The following is a 23,951-nucleotide window of genomic DNA, read 5'->3' on the forward strand; positions in this document are numbered from 1 at the left end:
GTGGTGGTGATGCTGCAAAAAGGCGCAATCGAGCTCGTGCCAGTGGAGGAGGAAGGCACGGGGGTGTATTCCCTGTACTTCCTTATTCCAAAGAAGGACGGATCTCTCAGACCCATTCTGGATCTGCGTCCCCTCAACCTGTATATACTGTCAGAACATTTCCATATGCTTACACTGCAACAGATTCTTCCCTTGTTAAACCAAGGGGACTTCTTAGCAACCTTAGACCTCAAGGATGCATATTTCCACATTCCACTACACCCGTCCCACAGAAAATACCTCAGGTTCACTATACACGGCAAGCATTACCAGTTCAAGGTCCTACCCTTCGGGGTGACCACAGCCCCAAGAGTGTTTACCAAGTGTCTGGCGACGGTAGCGGCGCACCTCAGGAGGCGGAACATCCATGTCTACCCCTACCTGGACGACTGGCTCGTTCAAGCCAAGTCGGAACAACAGTGCGCCGCGGACATGTCAACTACCATTCGCCTCCTTCACGATCTGGGCTTCTCGTTGAACTACCCAAAGTCGCATCTTCAGCCGGCACATGTCCGGCAGTTTCTAGGTGCGACGATCAATACCCTGACGGCCATGGCTCAGCCAAACCAAGTCAGGATAGACAGCATGCGGTCTCTAATCCAAAAGTTCAAACCACAACACTCGCTTCCAGCGAGAGTGTTCATGCAGTTGATTGGCATGATGGCCTCCTGCATCTTCATAGTCCCTCACGCACGTTTACATATGCGTCCGCTCCAGGAGTGCTTAGCAAATCAGTGGACACAGGCTCAGGGACAATTAACAGACCTAGTGTTGGTGACCAGTCGGGCATACGACTCTCTGCATTGGTGGACTCCACACAACCTTTGCAAGGGCCGACTGTTCCAGGACCCAGTGCCACAGATTATCCTGACAACGGACGCATCTCTCCAGGGATGGGGAGCTCATCTGCTCACTTACACGGTGCAGGGACTATGGACGACGCAGCAACAGAAGATGCACATCAACTATCTAGAACTGATGGCAATCTTCATGGCGCTCAAGTCCTTCAATGTACATCTGTGCAACAAGGTAGTGTTAGTCCGGACGGACAACATGACCGCGATGTACTACATTCAAAAGCAGGGGGGCACACACTCGCCACAGCTGTCTCATCTGGCTCAGAGCATGTGGAAGTGGGCCATTCAGAGGAACATTTTCCTCATGGCAGAACACCTCCCCGGCAAGGACAATCAGATGGCGGATCTGCTCAGCAGATACAGCCATCAAATGCACGAGTGGGAGTTACACCCCTCTGTTCTCCGACCGTACTTCCAGCAGTGGGGTCATCCGGAGATAGACCTGTTTGCCACAAACGAAAACGCAAAATGCCAACACTTTGCCGCCAGGTTCCCTCACCCGCAGTCGCAGGGGAATGCGATATGGATGAACTGGTCAGGCAGATTTGCGTACGCTTTTCCGCCAGCCCCTCTGATCCCGCTGGTGGCAAGAAAACTAAGGCAGCACTCGATGACTCTCATCCTGGTTGCTCCAACGTGGGCGCGCCAAGCATGGTACACCACGTTTCTCGAACTCTCGGTGGTGCCGCATCAAAGGCTGCGCCTCACGCCCAGACTTTTGACGCAGAACCATGGAGACATTCAGCATCCAGATCCGCAACAGCTCAACCTGGCGATCTGGCTCCTGAAGTCCTAGAGTTTGGATACCTTCACCTACCTCCAGAATGCATGGACATCATCAAGGAGGCAAGAAAGCCGACTACCAGAGCGTGCTATGCTGCAAAATGGAAGCGTTTTGTCATTTACTGTACAGCCAATAACATCAACCCACTAGATGCATCTATCCCTAACATCATTTGCTATCTGTTGCATCTTTACAAGTGCAATCTAGCGTACACGTCCATTCGGATACATCTATCCGCCATAGCAGCTTATCTTCAGAACAGGCAGCATCTCTCAGTCTTCAGAGTGCCTGCCATTAAAGCCTTTCTTGAAGGCCTGAAACGAGTCATTCCCCCAAGAACACCGCCAGCTCCGGTGTGGAACCTCAATGTGGTCCTCACCAGGCTGATGGGACCACCTTTTGAGCCATTACACTCATGTGAACTCCAGTTCCTAACGTGGAAAGTAGCTTTCCTCATAGCTATTACGTCACTGAGGCGTGTTAGTGAGCTGCAAGCGCTCACAACCCAAGAGCCATTCATTCAGATTCATCCAAATAGGGTAGTACTGCGTACTAACCCCAAATTCCTTCCGAAGGTGGTGTCACAGTTTCATCTCAACCAAACTATTGACTTGCCTGCATTCTTCCAAAACCCACAAACGGTGGCGGAGAGAATGCTTCATACTTTGGATGTCAGGAGGGCGTTGATGTACTACATTGACAGGACACAACACTTTAGGAAAACAAAACAGCTATTTGTTGCCTTCTCGCCACAGCACAAGGGCAACCCAATTTCAAAAGCAGGAATAGCCAGGTGGATTGTTAAGTGCATCCAAATCTGTTATCAAAAGGCTAAACGTACCTTAACGATACCCCCAAGGGCGCACTCCACACGCAAATTGGGGGCATCTATGGCTTTCCTGGGGAACATTCCTTTAGAAGACATTTGCAGAGCAGCCACGTGGGTTACACCACATACCTTTACAAAACACTACTGTGTTGATGTGCATTCCAAACAGCAAGCGGCTGTAGGACAGGCTGTTCTCAAAACACTTTTTCAAGTTTCTGCAGCTGGCACGGGCAACCGCCGCTAATGGAGGGACTGCTATGTATTCTATGCAACAGATATGAATTTAGCAGCCCACATGCCTCGAACTGAATATGCTACTTACCAGTATGCATCTGTTCTTGGCATGTAGGGCTGCTAACATTCATATCGCCCACCCTCCTCCCCGGTGCCTGTCGCAGCTGCAGACATATTCTTGCATTCAATCATTAGCATGGACATCCTTTACACTATTTCACTCCATCTCTGCCACAATGGCTAAAAACAATCTGGGGATGGAGCCGATGCCCATGCGCACTGTAGTCCAGGGGAGGAGCCACCTATCTCAGGATACTTCGAAGACTCTTCCAGGACAACAATGTGCGATCATCCGGACCCAACACTAGGCGGCGATCTAATGCAACAGATATGAATGTTAGCAGCCCTACATGCCAAGAACAGATGCATACTGGTAAGTAGCATATTCATTTTGACAGCGATGACGGGAGCAATGGGTGGTGCAATCTGCAGTGGCCTCCTGGTCAGAGCCCTGGCACTTATTATTTTACAGATTAAGCACTGCCTTCTTCATTCCCCGCTGTTTAGAACTCAAAGCAGGCACAGTGCTGGTGAGGCTCTGTGCTCTGGTGACAGCAAACTACATCGGGGCAAAGTCAGCATACTTCACTGAGGCTGGGCCAGATCTAGCTAAATAGCTGCTGGATCCCCCTTGTTTCCTTCACTGGTTGTTACAGGTAGTCGTATTTCTTTCCCTTGCCTAACCGTACTCTCGCTCCACTTTCCCACTAACTTATGAACTATGTAACTTATGAAGTCTTTGCTACATGTAAGTACACTTGCATAATTGTTAACTGATTGTTCAGATTTTTGTATCCTCACTCTGACTATTTTATCCCTGGTCCTATCAACCTGAAGCTTCTGTGTAAAAGAATGTGTCCAGCGAACATGTAGTAAAGAGCCCAGACAATATGCTGTTATTCACTAGGTATTCTCCCTTATTTCTCTACACCTCTTTCATCCAATGCCCATTTTGGTTAGATCTGAAACAAAACCTGGGCCACTGCAGAATAAGGTCATGTTGAAGGTCTCGCTCATGACACCCATTGTTTAGTCTGGAATACCGCAATTTCACTGTCCGAGTTTAGAAACTCCTTGTAAACTGAATGTTTGGGATTTGAAATATTGTTAAATATACATTTAGTTAGCAATTTCTCCCAAATAATCACAGTAAACTAAATTTAAATACTGATGTTTCTGTGATTAAGATAGTCGGCTTTTGTAGCGATCCAACAGTCTGCCAAATTGCCATTGTTCTAATAAAATTGGAGAACTCGCTTATCACTGTGTTCATTTGAGATTGTTCAGTACCTTGTTATATTGCATTGGGAGTCTGCAGACTGAATGTTCTACACGTTTATTTTTTCTAGATCCACGTTTCCCAAATCATCATGTATTTGATCAGCGAAATCCACCTCCTCCTCATCCTCCACCTCTTCTGAACAGCAACCATTCTATGCCTGCACAAGGTCCACTCGCTTTTAGTCAGTCTGCACCAGGCTTTAATCCCTCAGGGCAGCAGTCTGGGTTTAATCTACAGAGTCAACAGCCAAGCTTTAATCCGCAGGGACAGCCTCCTGTTTATAATCTACAGGGTCAGCAGTCTAGCTATAGCCAGCATGGACAGCCTCCTAGGTTTAACCATCAGGGCCAACCACCGGTATTTAATCAGCAAGGACACCAGTCAGGATTTTCTCAGCCTGGTCAACAACCTGGGTTTAATCAACAGGGGCAGCAGCTTGGTTTTCCACAAGGCCAGCAGTCCGGATTTAATCAGATTCAGCCACCAGGGTTTAATTCTTTGGGTCAACCATGTGGGTTTAATCAGCAGGGGCAGCAGTCTGGGGGTAATCAACATGGGCAGCAGTCTGGTTATAATCAACATGGTCCACAGTCTGAGTTTAATCAGCAAGGGCAGCAGTCTGGGTACAATCAACAGGGGCCACAGTCTGGGTTTCCTAGAGATCGAACTGTACGACCGAGTATCCAATCTCCTGGTGGTTCACTACATCACTACAACCAGCCAGCAGCAGGAAATACAAGACCTTTCATTGCTCCTAGGCAGCAGTTCCCTCCAAGTCCTGGACAGTTTATATCACATGCACAGCCTAACATGCAGGTAAGACTACTTTTGGTGCTGCTGATTTTTATTGTGGCTTTTATCTAAACCTTACGCTGAAAGTGATCTTTTTTTCTATCATAATATTATGAATAGAGCCTCAGTATTGTATATTTGTGGCCTCCAACCTCCACCTAAAAGTACATTGATTAATATTTGTACTTGGACTCTGAGAAGATAATTAGCATTGAGGATCTTTAACCTTACAACTTGTAAAATAAGTAAATAATGGGTTATAATGTGTGCAAATATTTTTTCCTTCTAATTGTATTGTATCCTTTTTTTTTCTTTTTTTTTTGCTTTACTTCAGCTAACACTATTAGAGATATATTTTTAAGGTACTCTGCTTTATGGAGTTGTAGGCTTTGAGATTGATGGATGAAGAAAGGCATGGGCATGGGTTGCAACTTGTCAAATGGCACCAGCTATCTTCAGTGAGTCCTTCAGTTTAGAGTTCTTACTCCCACAGTTTCCTTGAAGGTATGAGACAATTGCTTGACCTAGTTGTGTATATAAAACACAGCATGTCTTCCTGAAAGAAATCTTTCATGTCATTAGATTTAGATGACTAGCTCCTTCATGTTAAATAAAATATGTAAGGGATTAGTTATGCCACTAATGGGGCTGTAAAATCAAAGGTTTGTAGATTGATACAAAGTCACGAATGCAATATTTCTTTGGCGCTAACCTAGAGGTTTGCCAGAATGATCACATACTAATCATTCATCCACGCTGATCTGTTATTTAACATAATTGTGGAGAGAAAAGATGCAATCATTTGCCTTGCAGAGGGGATGAGATGAAAAAGTAACCAGTTATTCTCTTCCAGGGGATACTCATTCATAGTCATAAACTGTGAAATGGACATAGGCTATCTATCGGATTGGACGTGGAAGAGCAGGGTGAAGAGTGGTACGTTCAGTGATGTGGTTGTAGAGAAGATGAATTATTTGGCAACTGGATTCTCATCATGTGTGTCCTTCTCAGAGAAGATATTGGAGGCAGATCTTGCAGTACATTTGCAAATGCCTTGGGCAAGAAGTTCCCATCAATCCTCTTCGGTTCTGATAGGCAGAATTAAGAGTACAGGTAACGTTTTGCTAGCAAACAGTGAGTGTATGGTTTAAGTTAGATCCCCAGGATATTGTGGCATTGATTACCAAATCTGCAGCACAAAACAAAACTTGTATAACACAGAATTATGATTTTGCTGCACTTTATAGTGCTCACATTTATTCCACTTCAGCCTTTAAACTATGGAAGCTATTCTGTCAGAGTATTTCACTTTGACATAGGCATGTGTAAAATAATTCGCTATGATTTTGCATACATTCCTTTGTGAGACCAATATAAAGAATAGGTCTAGCCAAGCACAACAGTGCATGTTTCATGCCCACAACCACTCATGCCCACGGACACATACCCCTGCCAGAAGTGAGTAGTTGGCTGACCGGACTCCTGCTGTATGCACGTCCATCAGGAAGTGGATTGCAGCATACAGTGGTATACATGTGGATGGAGAGCAGGTTGCAAAGATACTGCTGTTCAATTCTTCGGCAGGTGTTATTTTTTTCTTCCTAACTGTTAAGACGGATTGGTGTTGATGTTTTTGTTTTGTGGCCCTGAGTGGGTTTCAATCTCTATGGTATAGGGGTTTTGCAGCATGAATCCTTTTCTGGATCACATACTGTGCGTTAATTCACCATCTAGTGGTTGAGTCCGGAATAGTCTGGGTTCTTTTCTTCTTGTTTTGGGCGTTGTCAATCACCATTTGGTGTCAGGTACTCAAATCAGAACTCATACAGTTAAATTCAGAAATCATGAACCTTCTTCAAAAACAAGCAATAGAATTGGTATCAAAACAAGACCTTTTCAAAGGAAACTACTCACCGTATTTCCTGGTCCCCCAACAGGGCTTATGACCAAGACCAATCCTGGACCTAGGTTTCATAAACAAGTTCATTTTAACACAGCACTTCAAAATGACTACTCCCTAAGAGTTAATCCCACAATTTAACAAGCATTTGCAATGCAATAGGTCTCGCATTAGGAACGTTTGAGCTATTGGTATTCTAAATGACAATTATTTTATTTATGTGTTGGTTTTGAAAATAGTGAAATTAATGGCTTTGTCATTTACAATGCCAATAGTTTTAACTTTCGCAAATGTGACACCTATATCATTTGTTATGCAATATGTGTTGTATTTACGTCTTAGATGTATTGATATTACAAATAACAATGACTTAATTTTTTTAATAATTAATACTTAAATAAAAGTTATTGTAATGTATAATAGCTTAAACTTTTGTAAATAACTTTTCTGAAGATTATGTTCAGTGTATTTTATTGTGACGAAAATCCTAGAACAGCAGTGAAATATTAACATCTTTTTTGTGACATTTGTAATAAAACTTGAAACTTTGAGAGAACATATTTGAACCAGTTGTTGAATGGTTGCACAGATTGATGCTGTGGTGGCGCTGAGTGATGTTGTGGTGGCGCTGAATGATGTTGTGGTGGCGACGAGTGATGCTGTGGCGTTCAGTGATGCTGTGGTAGCGCATAGTGATGTTGCGGTGCCCCTGAGTGATGCTGTGGTGGTGCTGAGTGATGATGCGATAGATAGATAGAGTGAGTGCGATAGATAGATAGAGGGAGGGCGATAGATAGATAGAGGGAGGGCGATAGATAGAGTGCGGGCGACAGACAGAGTGCGGGTGACAGACAGAGTGCGGGCGACAGACAGAGTGCGCAGTCGTGGCACACCAGCAAAACAATGGAATGCACGTCTACCCCTACCTGGATGACTGACTTATAAAGGCAAACACAAAACACAAATGTCTCAGCCACATTCAAGCAGCAATCCACACGCTACAAAGACTAGGCTTCTCAATAAATCACAAGAAATCCTCCACCAAGCCAGAAAGAGAAAGGACGTTCCTGGGTGCAGGACTAGACTCAAAGAACGCACAGGCTTAGCCTACGCAAAAAAGGATACACGCTATCAAACAAGAAACCTCCCTTTACCGAAGGGTCAATCTCTGACAGTGAGGAGTCATGAAACTTAGGGGCATGATGGCGTCCTGCATCTCACTCATCCCTCATGCCCGCCTACATATGCGCCCCTTCCTGGAATGGGTTACCAACAACTGGTCACAAGCCACAGGGAGTTGGGCGGATCTAGTGGTTGTTACTCACAGGCTAAAAGCAGAGATACAATGGTGGGCAGCCAGCAACATAACACAGGGCAGACCTATCAAGAACCCAACTCCTTCTGTGACATTCATTACAGATGCATTCCTCAATTGATAGGAAGTGCACTTCAAACAACTGAAAGTAGGAGGCCAATGGAACGACCAAGATTCCATAAAATACATCAACTACTCAGAAATGAAAATAGTATTCCTAGCATTGAAAGCGTTCCAGAAACACATTAAAACAAGCATTTACAATGCAATGGTCTCGTCTTTGTTACAGTTAGAGCTATTGGTATTGCTCATGACATTATTTTTGTTTTAAAAAGATATAAATAAATGTCATTGTCATTTACAATGCCAATAGCTTAATCTCTCGTAAATGTGAGACCTATTGCATTTGCACACACACACACACACACACACACACACACGCAGCCACACGCACCCACCCACACACAGAGCAACACGCACCCACCCACACACAGACAAAGCCACACACACCCACCCACCCACACAGAGCCACACACACACAGAGCCACACACACACACACACACACACACACACACACACACACAGAGCCACACATACACAGACAGAGCCACCCACACAGACAGAGCCACCCACACAGAGCCACACACACACACACACACACAGCCACACACACACACACAGCCACACACACACACACACACACAGCCACACACACACACAGACACACACACACACACACACACACACACACAGACACAGAGCCACACACACACAGACAGAGCCACACACACACACACACAGACAGAGCCACACACACACAGACAGAGCCACACACACACAGACAGAGCCACACACACACAGACCGAGCCACACACACACACAGACAGAGGCACACACAGAGCCACACACAGAGCCACTCACAGACAGAGCCACACACACACACAGAGCCACACACACACAGCCACACACAGAGCCACACACACACAGACAGAGCCACACACACACAGACAGAGCCACACACACACAGACAGAGCCACACACACACAGACAGAGCCACACACACACACACAGACAGAGCCACACACACACACACACACACAGAGCCACACACACACACACACACACAGAGCCACACACACACACAGAGCCACACACACACACAGAGCCACACACAGCCACACACACACAGACAGAGCCACACACAGAGCCACACACACACACACAGACAGAGCCACACACAGAGCTACACACACACACACACACACACAGACAGAGCCACACATACACAGACAGAGCCACCCACACAGACAGAGCCACCCACACAGAGCCACAGACACAGAGCCACACACACACACACACACACACACAGCCACACACACACAGACACAGAGCCACACACACACAGACAGAGCCACACACACACACAGACAGAGCCACACACACACAGGCCACACACACACAGACAGAGCCACACACACACAGACAGAGCCACACACACACACACAGAGCCACACACACACAGACCGAGCCACACACACACACAGACAGGCACACACAGAGCCACACACAGAGCCACTCACAGACAGAGCCACACACACACAGAGCCACACACACACAGCCACACACAGAGCCACACACACACACACAGACAGAGCCACACACACACAGACAGAGCCACACACACACAGACAGAGCCACACAGACAGAGCCACACACACACAGACAGAGCCACACACACACAGAGCCACACACACACACACACACACACAGAGCCACACACACACACACAGAGCCACACACAGCCACACACAGCCACATACAGACAGAGCCACACACAGAGCCACACACACACACACACACAGACAGAGCCACACACAGAGCTACACACACACACAGACAGAGCAACATACACAGACAGAGCAACATACACAGACAGAGCAACATACACAGACAGAGCAACACAGACAGAGCAACACAGACAGAGCAACACAGACAGAGCAACACACACAGACAGAGCCATACAGACAGAGCCATACAGACAGAGCCATACAGACAGAGCCATACAGACAGAGCCACACAGACAGAGCCACACAGACAGAGCCACACATACAGACAGAGCCACACATACAGACCGAGCCACACACAGACCGAGCCACACACAGACCGAGCCACACACAGACCGAGCCACACACAGACCGAGCCACACACAGACCGAGCCACACACAGACCGAGCCACACACAGACCGAGCCACACAGACCGAGCCACACACACACACACAGCCACACACACACACACAGCCACACACACACACACAGACACAGAGCCACACACACACAGACAGAGCCACACACACACAGACAGAGCCACACACAGACAGAGCCACACACACACACAGACCGAGCCACACACACACACAGACCGAGCCACACACACACACACCGAGCCACACACACACACACACACACACACACACACAGACAGAGGCACACACAGAGCCACACACAGAGCCACTCACAGACAGAGCCACACACACACACAGAGCCACACACACACAGCCACACACAGAGCCACACAGACAGAGCCACACACACACAGACAGAGCCACACACACACAGACAGCCACACACACACAGACAGAGCCACACACACACAGAGCCACACACACACAGCCACACACACAGAGACAGAGCCACACTCACACACACAGAGCCACACACACACACAGAGCCACACACAGCCACACACAGACAGAGCCACACACAGAGCCACACACACACACACACACAGACAGAGCCACACACACACACACACACACACACACACACAGCAACATACACAGACAGAGCAACACACACAGACAGAGCCATACAGACAGAGCCATACAGACAGAGCCATACAGACAGAGCCATACAGACAGAGCCATACAGACAGAGCCATACAGACAGAGCCATACAGACAGAGCCATACAGACAGAGCCATACAGACAGAGCCATACAGACAGAGCCACACACAGACCGAGCCACACACAGACCGAGCCACACACAGACCGAGCCACACACAGACCGAGCCACACACAGACCGAGCCACACACAGACCGAGCCACACACAGACCGAGCCACACACACAGACCGAGCCACACACACAGACCGAGCCACACACACAGACCGAGCCACACACACAGACCGAGCCACACACACAGACCGAGCCACACACACAGACCGAGCCACACACACAGACCGAGCCACACACACAGACCGAGCCACACACACAGACCGAGCCACACACACAGACCGAGCCACACACACAGACCGAGCCACACACACAGACCGAGCCACACACACAGACCGAGCCACACACACAGACCGAGCCACACACACAGACCGAGCCACACACACAGACCGAGCCACACACACAGACCGAGCCACACACACAGACCGAGCCACACACACAGACCGAGCCACACACACAGACCGAGCCACACACACACAGACCGAGCCACCCACACACAGACAGAGCCACACACACACAGACAGAGCCACACACACACAGACAGAGCCACACACACACAGACAGAGCCACACACACACAGACAGAGCCACACACAGACCGAGCCACACACAGACCGAGCCACACACAGACCGAGCCACACACAGACCGAGCCACACAGACCGAGCCACACACACACAGACGCAGAGCCACACACACACACACAGCCACACACACACACACAGACACAGAGCCACACACAGACAGAGCCACACACACACACACACACACACAGACAGAGCCACACACACACAGACAGAGCCACACACACACACAGACCGAGCCACACACACACACAGACCGAGCCACACACACACACACCGAGCCACACACACACAACCAGAGCCACACAGACAGAGCCACACACAGAGCCACACACACAGACAGAGCCACAGACAGAGCCACACACACACAGACAGCCACACACAGAGCCACACATACAGAGACAGCCATACACAGCCACACACACATACACAGCCACACACACATACACAGACAGAGCCACACACTCTTCTCTGCTTTATTCTGCTCGTGAGAAAATGTAACTCATAGTCGTTGAATGACACTCATAATAAAACTGAAATTATGAAAATGTCACACAAAAGCAATCTGAAACCTTGGCAGCTATAGCCGCCGCTCTTGCCTGGGGAGAAACTTCCAGAAGGTGGCCGGCGCTCTCGAGCCTCACTCAGATCCTGTCCTTGAGTTGTTTCCCGTCTCTCTGGGTGATCGGATGATGGTTCTGGTGACCGGCCTGTGCACAAGGCCCTCGGATGTCGGGCGGCGCTCATTACAGCGATCAGAGGATGCGGGTGAAGATTCCTCATTTCAGCCATTAGTGGCGGGGGGTGGGGGGGTGTCGCCAGTCTGAGTGGACTGGGGCCTCACCCGTTGTGTGTCGCATTGGCTTTCTCAGATGCTGGTGAGGGAAAAGGGAGGCCTGTGCACGCGGCGTCCAGTCCAGCCCCTCATGAAGTCGTATCGCTGTGAGGCCTCCGAGGGCGGGGTGTCCCTAGGAAGGAGGGGCACCTTGAGCGCTCACACAACCCTGGTTATCGGATTCCCGGTATCCTGACTGACCTCTTCAGTGCGAGTGTTCTAAATGTCTGTCAAACACGTATCTAAGCTATACTGACTGCGCCACGAGTGAATACGATGCCATGGGCCAAAATGTGAGCCAGGAAAATGTGTGCCCATTCAAACCGGTTGGACACTAACATTCGGTTATAAGTGAAGTACAGTGGCCCGTCCACACAGCTGGGCACTGCACCAGCCTCACGGACCATAGCTACAAAGGGGACGGACCCTTCTTCGACCCCAGCCATTCCTAGGCGGCCTCCCTCCAGAAAATATTTTATTGAAGGAGCGGGAGGGAGGCCCACAAAAGACTTATTCTTGTACAATCGTTTATTGTGTGCGATAACGACGTGTTTGACTTTGCCCAAATAAATCACTAAGAATCATGAACGTACTGCCTCAATATTTTAAAGCACATTTTTCGGATCAAACTCAGAGGCTTTCAGGCGGTCTCAGTCCCAGTCGGCTTTTCTTTCGGGACGCTCCCCAGCCTCGGGAGCAGCTCCGCTTCGTGGATGAGCGAGGGGGAGCCCTCAGAGGCTAGGACCAATCCCAGCGCGGCCCCACGTGGTGGGAGTCCCTGCAAGCGGGAGCCAATCCCAGCACGGCAGGCCGATGGCGCTGCCGCAATGCCTGGGGGCAGGAACCAACCACAGCCTGCACACCAATGATGTAAGCCCCGTCCTTTTCAGACTGGGGGGCGTGTTTTTTGTTGAGTGACTGAAGACGTCACGGATAGAAAGGACAGCAAAAAACACGCATCTCAATCCGAAACGGACGGGGCTTAAAGTGAGGGACAAAGCTCTTCTCCAATGGATGGCCGCCGTTTAGGAAGCCAGCCAATGGAGAAGATCTGGCTCGTTTACCTCCTGACTTTAGAAACATAAAATCTCGGCAGCGAGACTGCGCAAGCGCAGCCTACGCAGGCCGAGACCTAAAAAGGACTGCCTTGATTCAAACAGACAATACCACCACTTTGTTCTACCTCAACAACCAGGGAGGTACGAAATCATTTCCGCAAAGCAAGCTAGCACAGCAGATCTGCCAATGGGCAGTCTCTCAAGGAATCAATCTGCAAACAATATATCTCCCGGGGGTATAGACCACAACTGTAGATCTTCTGAGCAGGCAAAACAACCGCTCCCACGAGTAGGTATTGAAGCACAAGACATTACAATACCTTTTCAAACTCTTGGGAACCCCAGTGATGGACCGGTTTGTGACAATAAGGAACAAGAAATGCCAGTTCTTTACCTTGAGGTTTCCTGACCACCTGTCAAAAGGGAATGCACTGTTACTAAATTGGTCAGGGACATTTGCATATGCTTTTCCACCAATACCTCTAATCCTAAGAGTACTGGAAAAAGCAAGACAACCGGGGACAAACCGAATTCTTGCCCCACATTGGCCCAGACAGACATGGTAGTCAAGTCTGCTAGAACAGTCTAAGGGACAAATAATCAAAATCAGAGCAGGAAAAGACCTGTTAACAGTGCAACAGGGCCAAATCTTTCATCTGGAACCAACAACGCTACACCTAGCCGCTTGGCACCTGAATACATAGCGCTTGATCACTTCAACCTGCTTCAACAAACATTGGAAATTCTAAAGGAAGCAAGAAAACTAACTACAAGAAAATGCTATGCTGCAAATGGAAGCAATACACCACTTGGTGCACAACTAACAATCAAATTAACTCAATCAAGACACAAGAAACAATGATCATATATCTAACCCATCTCCTAGACAGTCACATTAACTACTCAAGCATAAAGGTACTCCTCACTGCCATCGTAGCTTACACCAGGGGGAAATTAAGCAAAAGCTTCTTCACAAGACCTGTCATAAAAAGATTCCTAGAGGGGTCAAAAAAGAATTGCTCCAGTTCCCATGTGTAGTCTAAATACAGTGCTCACACAACTTATGGCAAAACCATTTGAACCCATGCATAAGGCAGAACTGAAGCACATCAGTTTAAAAACCGCATTTCTCATTGCCATTACATCCATACGAAGAGTGAGTTACAAGCGTTATCTATACAAGAACCATACATGCAAACCCACAAGGACAAGGTTATTTTAAAAACAAATTCACAATTCCTACCAAAAGTGGTATCCAAATATCACTTAAATCAAAGTATTCTCCTTCCCGTTTTCTTCAAAACCCCAAAAACTAAAGGGGAAAAAAGCCTCTATGCCCTGGATGTTAGGAGTGCACTACTGTATTTCCTATAGAGACAGAACAAATTTGCAAAACCAAACAGTTGTTTGTTGCCTACGCACATACTAACACAAGGACGCCTGTCACAAAGGCAACAATCTCACAATGGTGTATTACCGCTAACAAGGAATTAATGGTACAACCAGCAGCTCACTCTACTAGGAAAAAGGGAGCGACTGGCATTTATGGCCAATGTGCTCATAGACACTATATGTGCAGCAGCTACATGGGAATCACCACACATCTTCACCAAACATTACTGTGTGGGCATAGAAATAAATAAGGAAGCACAAATAGGACAAAAAGTACTTCAACACCTGTTCACAAGTTCTTCCTCTTACCACAGCCTTCCCAAGATGGGAGAAAATGTTACGTAATTTGATGCACAGCATGTGAATCCAGAAAAGGATTCACGCTGCAAAACGAAATGGTTACTTAACAGGAGTAGTTTTGCAGCTTGAAGAATTTTCTGGATTCACATGTGACCCACCCGGCCTCCTCTACAAGGAATACAAAGAGGTGGGGAAGCAAGTTATAATAATTATCTGAAGGACCACCTAAAGGACTAGACTAAAAACACAAAGAAAAAAGAAAGAATTTGAAGATGGCTACCACGCATAACGACCTCCAGGGTGCCTTCTGACGTCACACAGGGGACATACCTGGCACCAAATAGTGGTCGACAACACCCAAAATGAGAAAAAAAAACACTATTTCTGTCCCAACCACTAGATGGTGGAATAATGCACAGCATGTAAATCCAGAAAATTCTACCAGCTGCAAAATTATTCCTACTGGTAAGTAACCATTATATTTTTCTTCTTTCCAGACTTCATGCAAGTAATCATTATGATATTTTGTGCGGATGCACTATTGCCTAGGCATTCCTAGGTGTACTTATGGTATTTTAGTAACCGTTATAGGGGATTTTCTGTTGCACATTGAAACATTTTGCTCAGAGCTTTTCACCTTGTACATACACCCAAATAGGATGTTTCTCTCGTTCAGCTCCCTTCTTCCATGGTTCCATGGAGTATTCCTCCTTGTTATGGCGTTAATCAGTGCTCCTTACACTGTGGGAAAATGGGTTTCTGTTGCAGTACTCACCTTTCCCCTACACACATACCTTTGATGCTACTTTGACTGCAGAGTACTGGTCCCTGCTGTCCAGGTTCCCAGTACCAGTGTTCTTTCCCTAAAACTGTATCCCGATTGGCACTTTAGAACCTCCTTTAAGTCCCTAGTTGATGGTACCCTGGTAGTTAGGGCATTGGGACTGAAGTGGGTCCCCTAGGGACCCCTCACCAAGGCCATGCAAACTACCATTGCAGCCTGTCTCCTTGGGAATGACCACCCAAAGGTTGGTCAGAGTCACAATCCGGTACTGGTCCTCCCCGAAGAAAGTTAGTGCAGATAAGCCCCAAAAGAAGAAGCTAAATAAGTAGTAGTGTAGGAAAGGTGGTCAACTGTTGGCCACAGTTCCAGTGAGCCAAGGAGATTCTAAACCAGTAGGGTAAAACACCACAGTTGGCACTGGTGAAGCCCTACTTGACCTACAAAAAGATCTGACTAATCAGACAACTGTTCGGCCTGAGTTGGTGGCATCTCAGCTGACAGAACAGAGAGTGGAAGTAGGGTGCTCACTACCAGATGAGGTGACAATAAGTGCAGACTTTGTGAATTAAAGTGTAGTGCAGATAAAGTGCAATCAATGTTTATTTTAAATAATTGGTAACATGAGAGAGATTTTAGATTGAATTGTGTGCCACTGGCCTACACATTACTGGTTGGTTTGAGGCACTTCAAGAAATTCAGTTTGGAGATCTGTGACTGTTGGTGAAGAATGTATCCTTGGACACTGCTGGTTAGTGTTAATAGTGTGTTTATTGTATTAGATTGTGGTGCATATGTTATTTTGTGAACCAGGAATTGTTGTGGGAAGTCAACTAAGACTGTGATCCTGCTTGCTCTCCTTAGTTGAAGTACATTTGAGCACCCTAATAGATCTTCACACATACCTTGTGCATTGATATATTTGCATCAGGAGGATAGCTATTTGCATCAGGAGGATTCGATCAGCACAAATTGTAGGCCATTAGAGCAGAAGCATTGTAGCATGGTGTGATTGAATGCTATGCACATTGACAAAATGCTTAGAGTCTGATCATTGAGTGCTTCAGAGAGAGCAAGAAGACCTAAAAGTAGGGGTCAGTACTGTCTCTCACATGGAGGGAATTGGATGTATTTTGATTGGTCTCAGTTTTACATTATTTTCTGTAGCTAGGTTTGGTTTCCTAAAAGCAGGATTTTTTCATTGAGTCACTCCTGTGGCTGGTTGAAGACTATTTTTTTATATTTGTGTCATGTTTGATAGCGAACGTGTTTGGGATCGAGGTTAGATTTTTCAGTAGTGTTTGGGTATAGGCCTATTTGAGGACTGGTGAGTGATTCCTTGTACAAGAGAGATGCTGACTGAGAAGGGGCAAGAATGTTCTTGCTAGATTTCTTAGGGTAGTGTATGTAGTGAAGTACTTAGCCAGCTTTGAGGGAGATGAGGATCTTGGCACGGTCCAAGAAATGAGCATTTTCGAGTGGGAGGTAGGATTGAAGGAGGGCATTTCAGAGGATCATTGAAAAGGAATGGCAGTGATGTTTGATATTTGCTATTTTTGATGTTTTTATAAATGATTCTATTGGTTACCAAAAAACTGATTGATGGAGATTCACTTGTCACTTGAGTGTTAGGTAATCTTGTATTGGTTTTGTGCAATTTTTGATACTGGTTGCCTAAAAATATAATTAAAAAGCTGTCCCCTTAATAAATACACTTAACTAATTTCCTTTCCTAAATATTATTGATCTGTAATGATGAAATAGTACAGTTGACTAGTGAAATTTGAGGATGAAACAAATTGAAGTAAATTGTTGTTTCTTTTTTATTTAAGGGCCTCTTGCATCATCCACCACCTCCCACACCGCCACATCATCTTCATCCAGGTCCCCCACAGCCACTGTTACCCATTTCATTATCTCCATTCAGACCTCACTTACAGGCTGCACAACAACAACAAAACAGTAATCGAATGCAGTTCCCACAGCGCCACGGTCATATAAAACCAAGACATGTAAGTATTGTGGGTTAAATATTTTCCTGAAGGAGCTGTCTGGTCTCATTTAAGGTTTAGTGTGTTGCACTTCAGTTTTCTCTGTAGTGTTATATTCAAATAGTTTTTACTTTTTATTTTTGGAAGTGTGTGAGAGGCTGGCCTGGTATATGATGTTCACTAATGAAAGTGGGCACCCTGCACCAGTCCGTACAACCCTTATGGTGATTTAAGAGGCCTAAGACAACCGTAGAAAGTTCTCTGAATGGTAGCTGTGGAGAGCAGCCTTCAGGCTTAGTCCTGAAGGAGTGTAAAGCAGCTTTTTTGATTTACCAGAATGCAATCTTATATTTATAGATTAAATGAAAAAGAACCACACAAGGTATTTATAAAAATATGTATGTATTATATAATACTCTCTGACACTTTTAGATATCTCATATCCTGAGATACACAAAGTGCACAGAATACTTTGCATAGAAATCAAGTAAATAGCACAGAATACACAGTGGACACCAGGGGGTACCAATACAAACACTAAAAGTGGTATAAGAACCACGACTCGTTTCAGGACAATGTCCAGAGGACTTGGAAGTGCTGGTTGACCCAAGGAACCACCCATTGTGAGAGACTAGGAGCCCCACGGAGATCGTGTGTAGTGTGAGAACATGACCGCGTTCTCTGTACAAATCAATGTGTAAGTTGCAGTTGCAATTTTAAAAATTAAGGACCCTTCCCAGTGGACCCTGAAGAATCCTCATGGAAGACAAAAGGTTGGAGAGCCACTCCATCTGTGGATACCCTACTACCCATGTTACCTACACCAGGGTAGCCGGGTGCATAGGTGTGAAGTGGTGTCAGAAACCGCTGTCGAACCCAATGGAGGACTTCGGGAACGTGCTACTGGAGAGGGAGAAAGTATATGGTGGAATCCGAAGGTGGATTCAGGATGAGAAGTATCTGCAAGCAGAGGCGACAGAGTCTGTCACTCAGGAGTGACCCGGAGACCTGGAAGATGAATGCCCACCAATGTCTGGTTTTGCAGTAGAGTTGACAGTGACCTTGACTCTGCAGCTGTGAGGACCAGGCGACACTGTAGAAGACAAGGTTCTCTTCCAGGGAATCCTCATCAATAGTCATAAGCACTGACTATTCCCGCCCATGTGCGGGACCCCGGAAACAATATAAAAATATATATGTAAAAAACACATATATCTAACTCCACATATATGTATGTACATATATTATTTTTCTCATACCAATGCAGCCCCAAAAAGAGGCTAACACAATGTAAAACCTTGTACATGTACTGCAATTATAAAGGAAACAAAGAACACATTAAATCAAATATCCTTTGAATTTTGTGTTTTAATGAGTAAAACCACTCATAACTCCTGAAAATTGCTCATAAAAGACCTTGTTAGCCTCATGCTGCATTGAAAAGCAATAACATAGAAAATGAAAGCATTTTCAACCAAAAAACTGGCATTGTGCCTTTAAGGCAGCCATGAACCCAGGCTTCCCATCATGCCTCAGGCGTGACAGTTAGGTCAGTTGTTCTTTCCGGCTCCTTCTGTCAGGACCCTGGTTAACAGCTCCCACCTTTTTTGACTTTCTGTCAGAATTACTTGGTGTTTTCTTCAATTTTTTGATCTCACTCGACGTTTTTTTTACCTTAGAGAGATAGTTATAGCTTTTTTGGGCTCAAAAAAGGTTAATTTTTTGACAGAAATGCCTAAGGCTCTTTTTGACACCTGCCCTGCCTGTGGGCATAAGAAGGCTTGGTCTGATACACATCCTGTGTGTATTCGCTGTCTACCTGACTCTCATGAGGTAGCATCTTGTGTCCACTGCCAGTCCTTGTCAACCAGAACTATCAAGGACAGAGAAAGAAGCAGGATTTATGGACTTTCTGAGAGAGGTAGGTCTCCAAAGAGACTTATGAAGCGGTCGACGTCAAAGAAAGTTCCGACCTGCTCTCCTTCGGCATCGGGATCGGCGTCGAGGTCTCCAACGACTTAGAAGGTGAAGTCTTCAGCGTCGAAAGTCAAGGCTCCGCTGCCGTCAACCGGGCGATGTGCAGCGTCGAGTGCAACGTCTAGGTCTCCGTTGAAGCAGGGCGGCTCAACGTCGAGACTACCGTCGTCGAAGGCTCAGGTAGAGTTTTCGACGTCGAAGCCTCCGCCGTCGCCTAGTCATGGGCGTTCGGTGTCGAGGCAGCCTCCGTCGTCGCCTGGCTATAGACGCTCGACGTCGAGGCATTCTCTGTCGTCGCCAGGTCATCGGCGATCGACGTCGAGTCATCCCCCGTCGTCGTCAGGTCATCGGCCATCGACGTCGAGGAAGAGATCGACCTCGAAGCATCCTTCGTCGTCGCCAGGTCATCGGCGTTAGACGTTGAGAGATTCTCCGTCGACGACCCATCGACATTCGACGTCGAGGCATTCATCGTTGTCGAAGGACCATGGTAGTTCGACGTCGAAGCTTCCTCCGTCGGCGTCCCACCATCGACGCTCGATGTCGAGGCATTCACAAACGTCAGCAGGGCACTCGCCGTCGAAAGTTAAGCAAAGTTTGACGTTGGAGAAGCCTGTGAGGTCTTCACCTCCTCGTAGATCGACGTCGAGACATGGAACTCCAGTGGTCCAACCTCAGACAGTGGCACAGCAGTCTATAAGGTCGTCTGTGTCTGCCTCAGCTGCGGAGGATGACCAGGGCTCGCAAGTGAGTGACAGTCATGCTGCCAAGCGGAAGAAGTCGTCGGAACAGAGGGACTCTCGCGGTCGTTCTAGGTCTGCGGCTGGCTCAGGTTCGGACTCTGGCCCGGATGTGATTATTTATCAGTCGGGCAGCGAGGAATCCAGGCATTCGCAAGGGGATGCAACGCCTCCATCACACTCTCCAGTGAAGGATTTAACACATAAATCGCCTACTGTCAGACTTTCACCGAGATGGTGCAAGCCACTGCATCACTGGGCTCCGGACAAGGAGACAGCGTATCGATTGCAGCAACCGCTCTCCAGGCCTAGAGAACGGTCACGCTCTCCGGTGAGGCAAAAAGAAAGATCTCGCTCTCCAGTTCGCCGGAAGGAAAGATCACGTTCCCCAGTTCGCCAGAGAGAAAGATCACGCTCTCCAGTTCGCCAGAGGGAAAGATCACGTTCCCCAGTTTCCCAGAGAGAAAGATCACATGAGAAGGAAAGATCACGCTCTCCAGTTCGCCAGAGGGAAAGATCGCGCTCTCCAGTTCGTCAAAGGGAACGATCGCGCTCCAGGGTGCGAACCGGCAGGCGTAGATCACGCTCAAGAAGCACAAGGAGAGATCGAAGAGAGGGACTCTCGCGGTCGTTCTAGGTCTGCGGCTGGCTCAGGTTCGGACTCTGGCCCGGATGTGATTATTTATCAGTCGGGCAGCGAGGAATCCAGGCATTCGCAAGGGGATGCAACGCCTCCATCACACTCTCCAGTGAAGGATTTAACACATAAATCGCCTACTGTCAGACTTTCACCGAGATGGTGCAAGCCACTGCATCACTGGGCTCCGGACAAGGAGACAGCGTATCGATTGCAGCAACCGCTCTCCAGGCCTAGAGAACGGTCACGCTCTCCGGTGAGGCAAAAAGAAAGATCTCGCTCTCCAGTTCGCCGGAAGGAAAGATCACGTTCCCCAGTTCGCCAGAGAGAAAGATCACGCTCTCCAGTTCGCCAGAGGGAAAGATCACGTTCCCCAGTTTCCCAGAGAGAAAGATCACATGAGAAGGAAAGATCACGCTCTCCAGTTCGCCAGAGGGAAACATCGCGCTCTCCAGTTCGTCAAAGGGAACGATCGCGCTCCAGGGTGCGAACCGGCAGGCGTAGATCACGCTCAAGAAGCACAAGGAGAGATCGAAGAACTCCTTCTACTTCTTCCTCGACCCGCTCTCACAGAGACTACTCTCCTACCCTGACGGACTCTCCTTCAACGAGGGTATCTCCAATAGATGATATCTTCACTTTTCAGGACGTTCTGGGTAGGGGAGCTCTTAAGCTGGGAATTGCCTTAAAAGCTCCGCAGGTCAAGACCTCGATAATATTTGAAACATTACAACATAGGTCTGCACCCAAACCTCTTCTGCGTTTGGTGCCGGGGATTATAGAGCCAGTCATGTACGTCTTTTTAACCCCAGCGACGGTCAAAGCGGCTCCGGCAAGGATTCTTAAAAAGTACAAATCTCCAGAGGACGATCCGCTATTCCTCAGAGCTGATCCTCCCCCGGACTCTGTGATTATTGCGGCGGCGAGGAAGTCCAATGCAGTTGTCTCATCCTCCACTGTTCCTCCGGATAAGGACAGTAAGATGCAAGACTCGTGGGGAAGGCGGGTCTGCAATACATCAGCGTCTTTCCTCAAGGTTGCCAATGCGGAAGCCCTCTTGGGGCGTTATGACCGCTCCCTGTGGGATTCTATGCAACGTTTTGTGGAGAAACTTCCAGTAGAGGACCGTAAGGACTTTGAGGAAATCCTCCTGGAAGGCAGTCAAGTCTCCAACCAGGTGATAAGCGCCGCAGCGGATGGAGCTACCCTAGCAGCTCATGGGTATGCTCATGGGGTAACAGCACGAAGGTCATCATGGTTGCGACTAACAGCTTTAAAACCAGAAGCTCAAACACGTATATTGAACTTACCTTTTTCAGGTGCTTCATTGTTTAGCACAAGCGCAGACGAGGAAATGCAGCGCATGAAGGCAGAGCTGGAAACTCTCAAGGCGGTGGGTCTTGAGAAGAAGAAGGAGTTCAAGAAGAAATTTCGCTCCTTCAACAAGGGCTCTACAAAGCAGCGGGTTCAAACCCCGAACTGGCAGAAGAGCCAAGATCAGCAGGGGCAGCAAAAGTCCCAGTATAAAGGCAAGCGTAATTACAAGGGAAATAATCAGCGCCAAGGCAACAACACCGGCAAGGCTCAAGCCAAGCAATGAGTCGTCTCTTCCCCCAGCGTCGTGGCCCACTCCAGTGGGGGGAAGCCTGTCAAAGCATTTGAAAGAGTGGCAAAGCATCACAAAAGACAGATGGGTGTTGTCTACGCTTCAGAATGGGTACTGTCTTCGTTTCAGTCGTCTGCCTTCACCATTTCCCCCAATGTCTACATCAAATCATCAGCTTCACCTGCTGCAAAAAGAAGTCACCACTCTGCTCGAAAAGTCAGCTATCGAGAGGGTTCCGGTCTCTCAGAGGGGAAAAGGAGTGTACTCCCGTTATTTTCTGGTCAAGAAAAAAAGGACAGAAGGCAGAATACAGACCCATCCTGGACTTGCGAACGCTAAATCTGCATGTAAAAAAGGAAAGTTTCCGTATGTTGGCGCTTCACCAAATATATCCACATCTCAGGAAGGGAGATTGGATGTGTTCGCTGGACCTTCAAGATGCTTATTTCCATGTCCCAATACATCCCAGTCACAGAAGATTTCTTCGGTTCAGGGTGGGGACCTCTCACTATCAGTTCAAAGTCCTGCCGTTTGGGTTGAAGGCGGCCCCTCAGGTGTTCACGAAGTGTGTTGCGGTTGTAGCAGCTGAACTACGTCGCAGAGGGGTCTTCGTATATCCATACTTGGACGATTGGCTGGTGAAAGGTCCTTCCCGAGTCAATGTAATGAATCAGTTCCAGACTTGTATACAGCTCTGCCAGAGACTAGGGCTACATGTCAACTTCGGAAAATCAGTCATTCAGCCCATCCAGAGGATTCACTTCCTTGGAGCTCTGCTAGACTCCGAAGCAGGAAAAGTGTTTCCTTCGGAGGAGAGACAATCCTCAATCGTCCAGAAATGTCAGCTGATTCTTCGCGTCAAGACTCAGAAAGTGCGCAGGATTGCCTCCCTGCTAGGGTCGATGACGTCTTGCATCTTCCTGGTTCCGAATGCCAGCCTCGCATGCGTC

The 23,951-nt window shown here is 47.6% G+C and overlaps 1 protein-coding gene across 4 annotated transcripts in view; it reads left to right on the plus strand.

The window, feature by feature from the left end:
- RBM33 (RNA binding motif protein 33) overlaps window positions 1–23,951 on the plus strand; it is a 667,388-nt gene that overhangs the window by 365,044 nt on the left and 278,393 nt on the right. For all 4 annotated transcript variants that reach the window (XR_013601648.1, XR_013601647.1, XM_078663257.1 and 1 more), the window contains exons 12-13: window positions 4,153–4,901; window positions 17,883–18,062. Coding sequence is in view for 2 of the 4 variants with exons in the window: in XM_078663257.1 (XP_078519383.1) it covers window positions 4,153–4,901; window positions 17,883–18,062 (929 nt within the window). In the remaining 2 variants the exon portion in view is untranslated. The remainder of the gene's footprint in view (window positions 1–4,152; window positions 4,902–17,882; window positions 18,063–23,951) is intronic.

The sequence above is a fragment of the Lissotriton helveticus genome, chromosome 10, assembly GCF_964261635.1.
Source record: "Lissotriton helveticus chromosome 10, aLisHel1.1, whole genome shotgun sequence".
Lineage (NCBI taxonomy): Eukaryota > Metazoa > Chordata > Amphibia > Caudata > Salamandridae > Lissotriton > Lissotriton helveticus.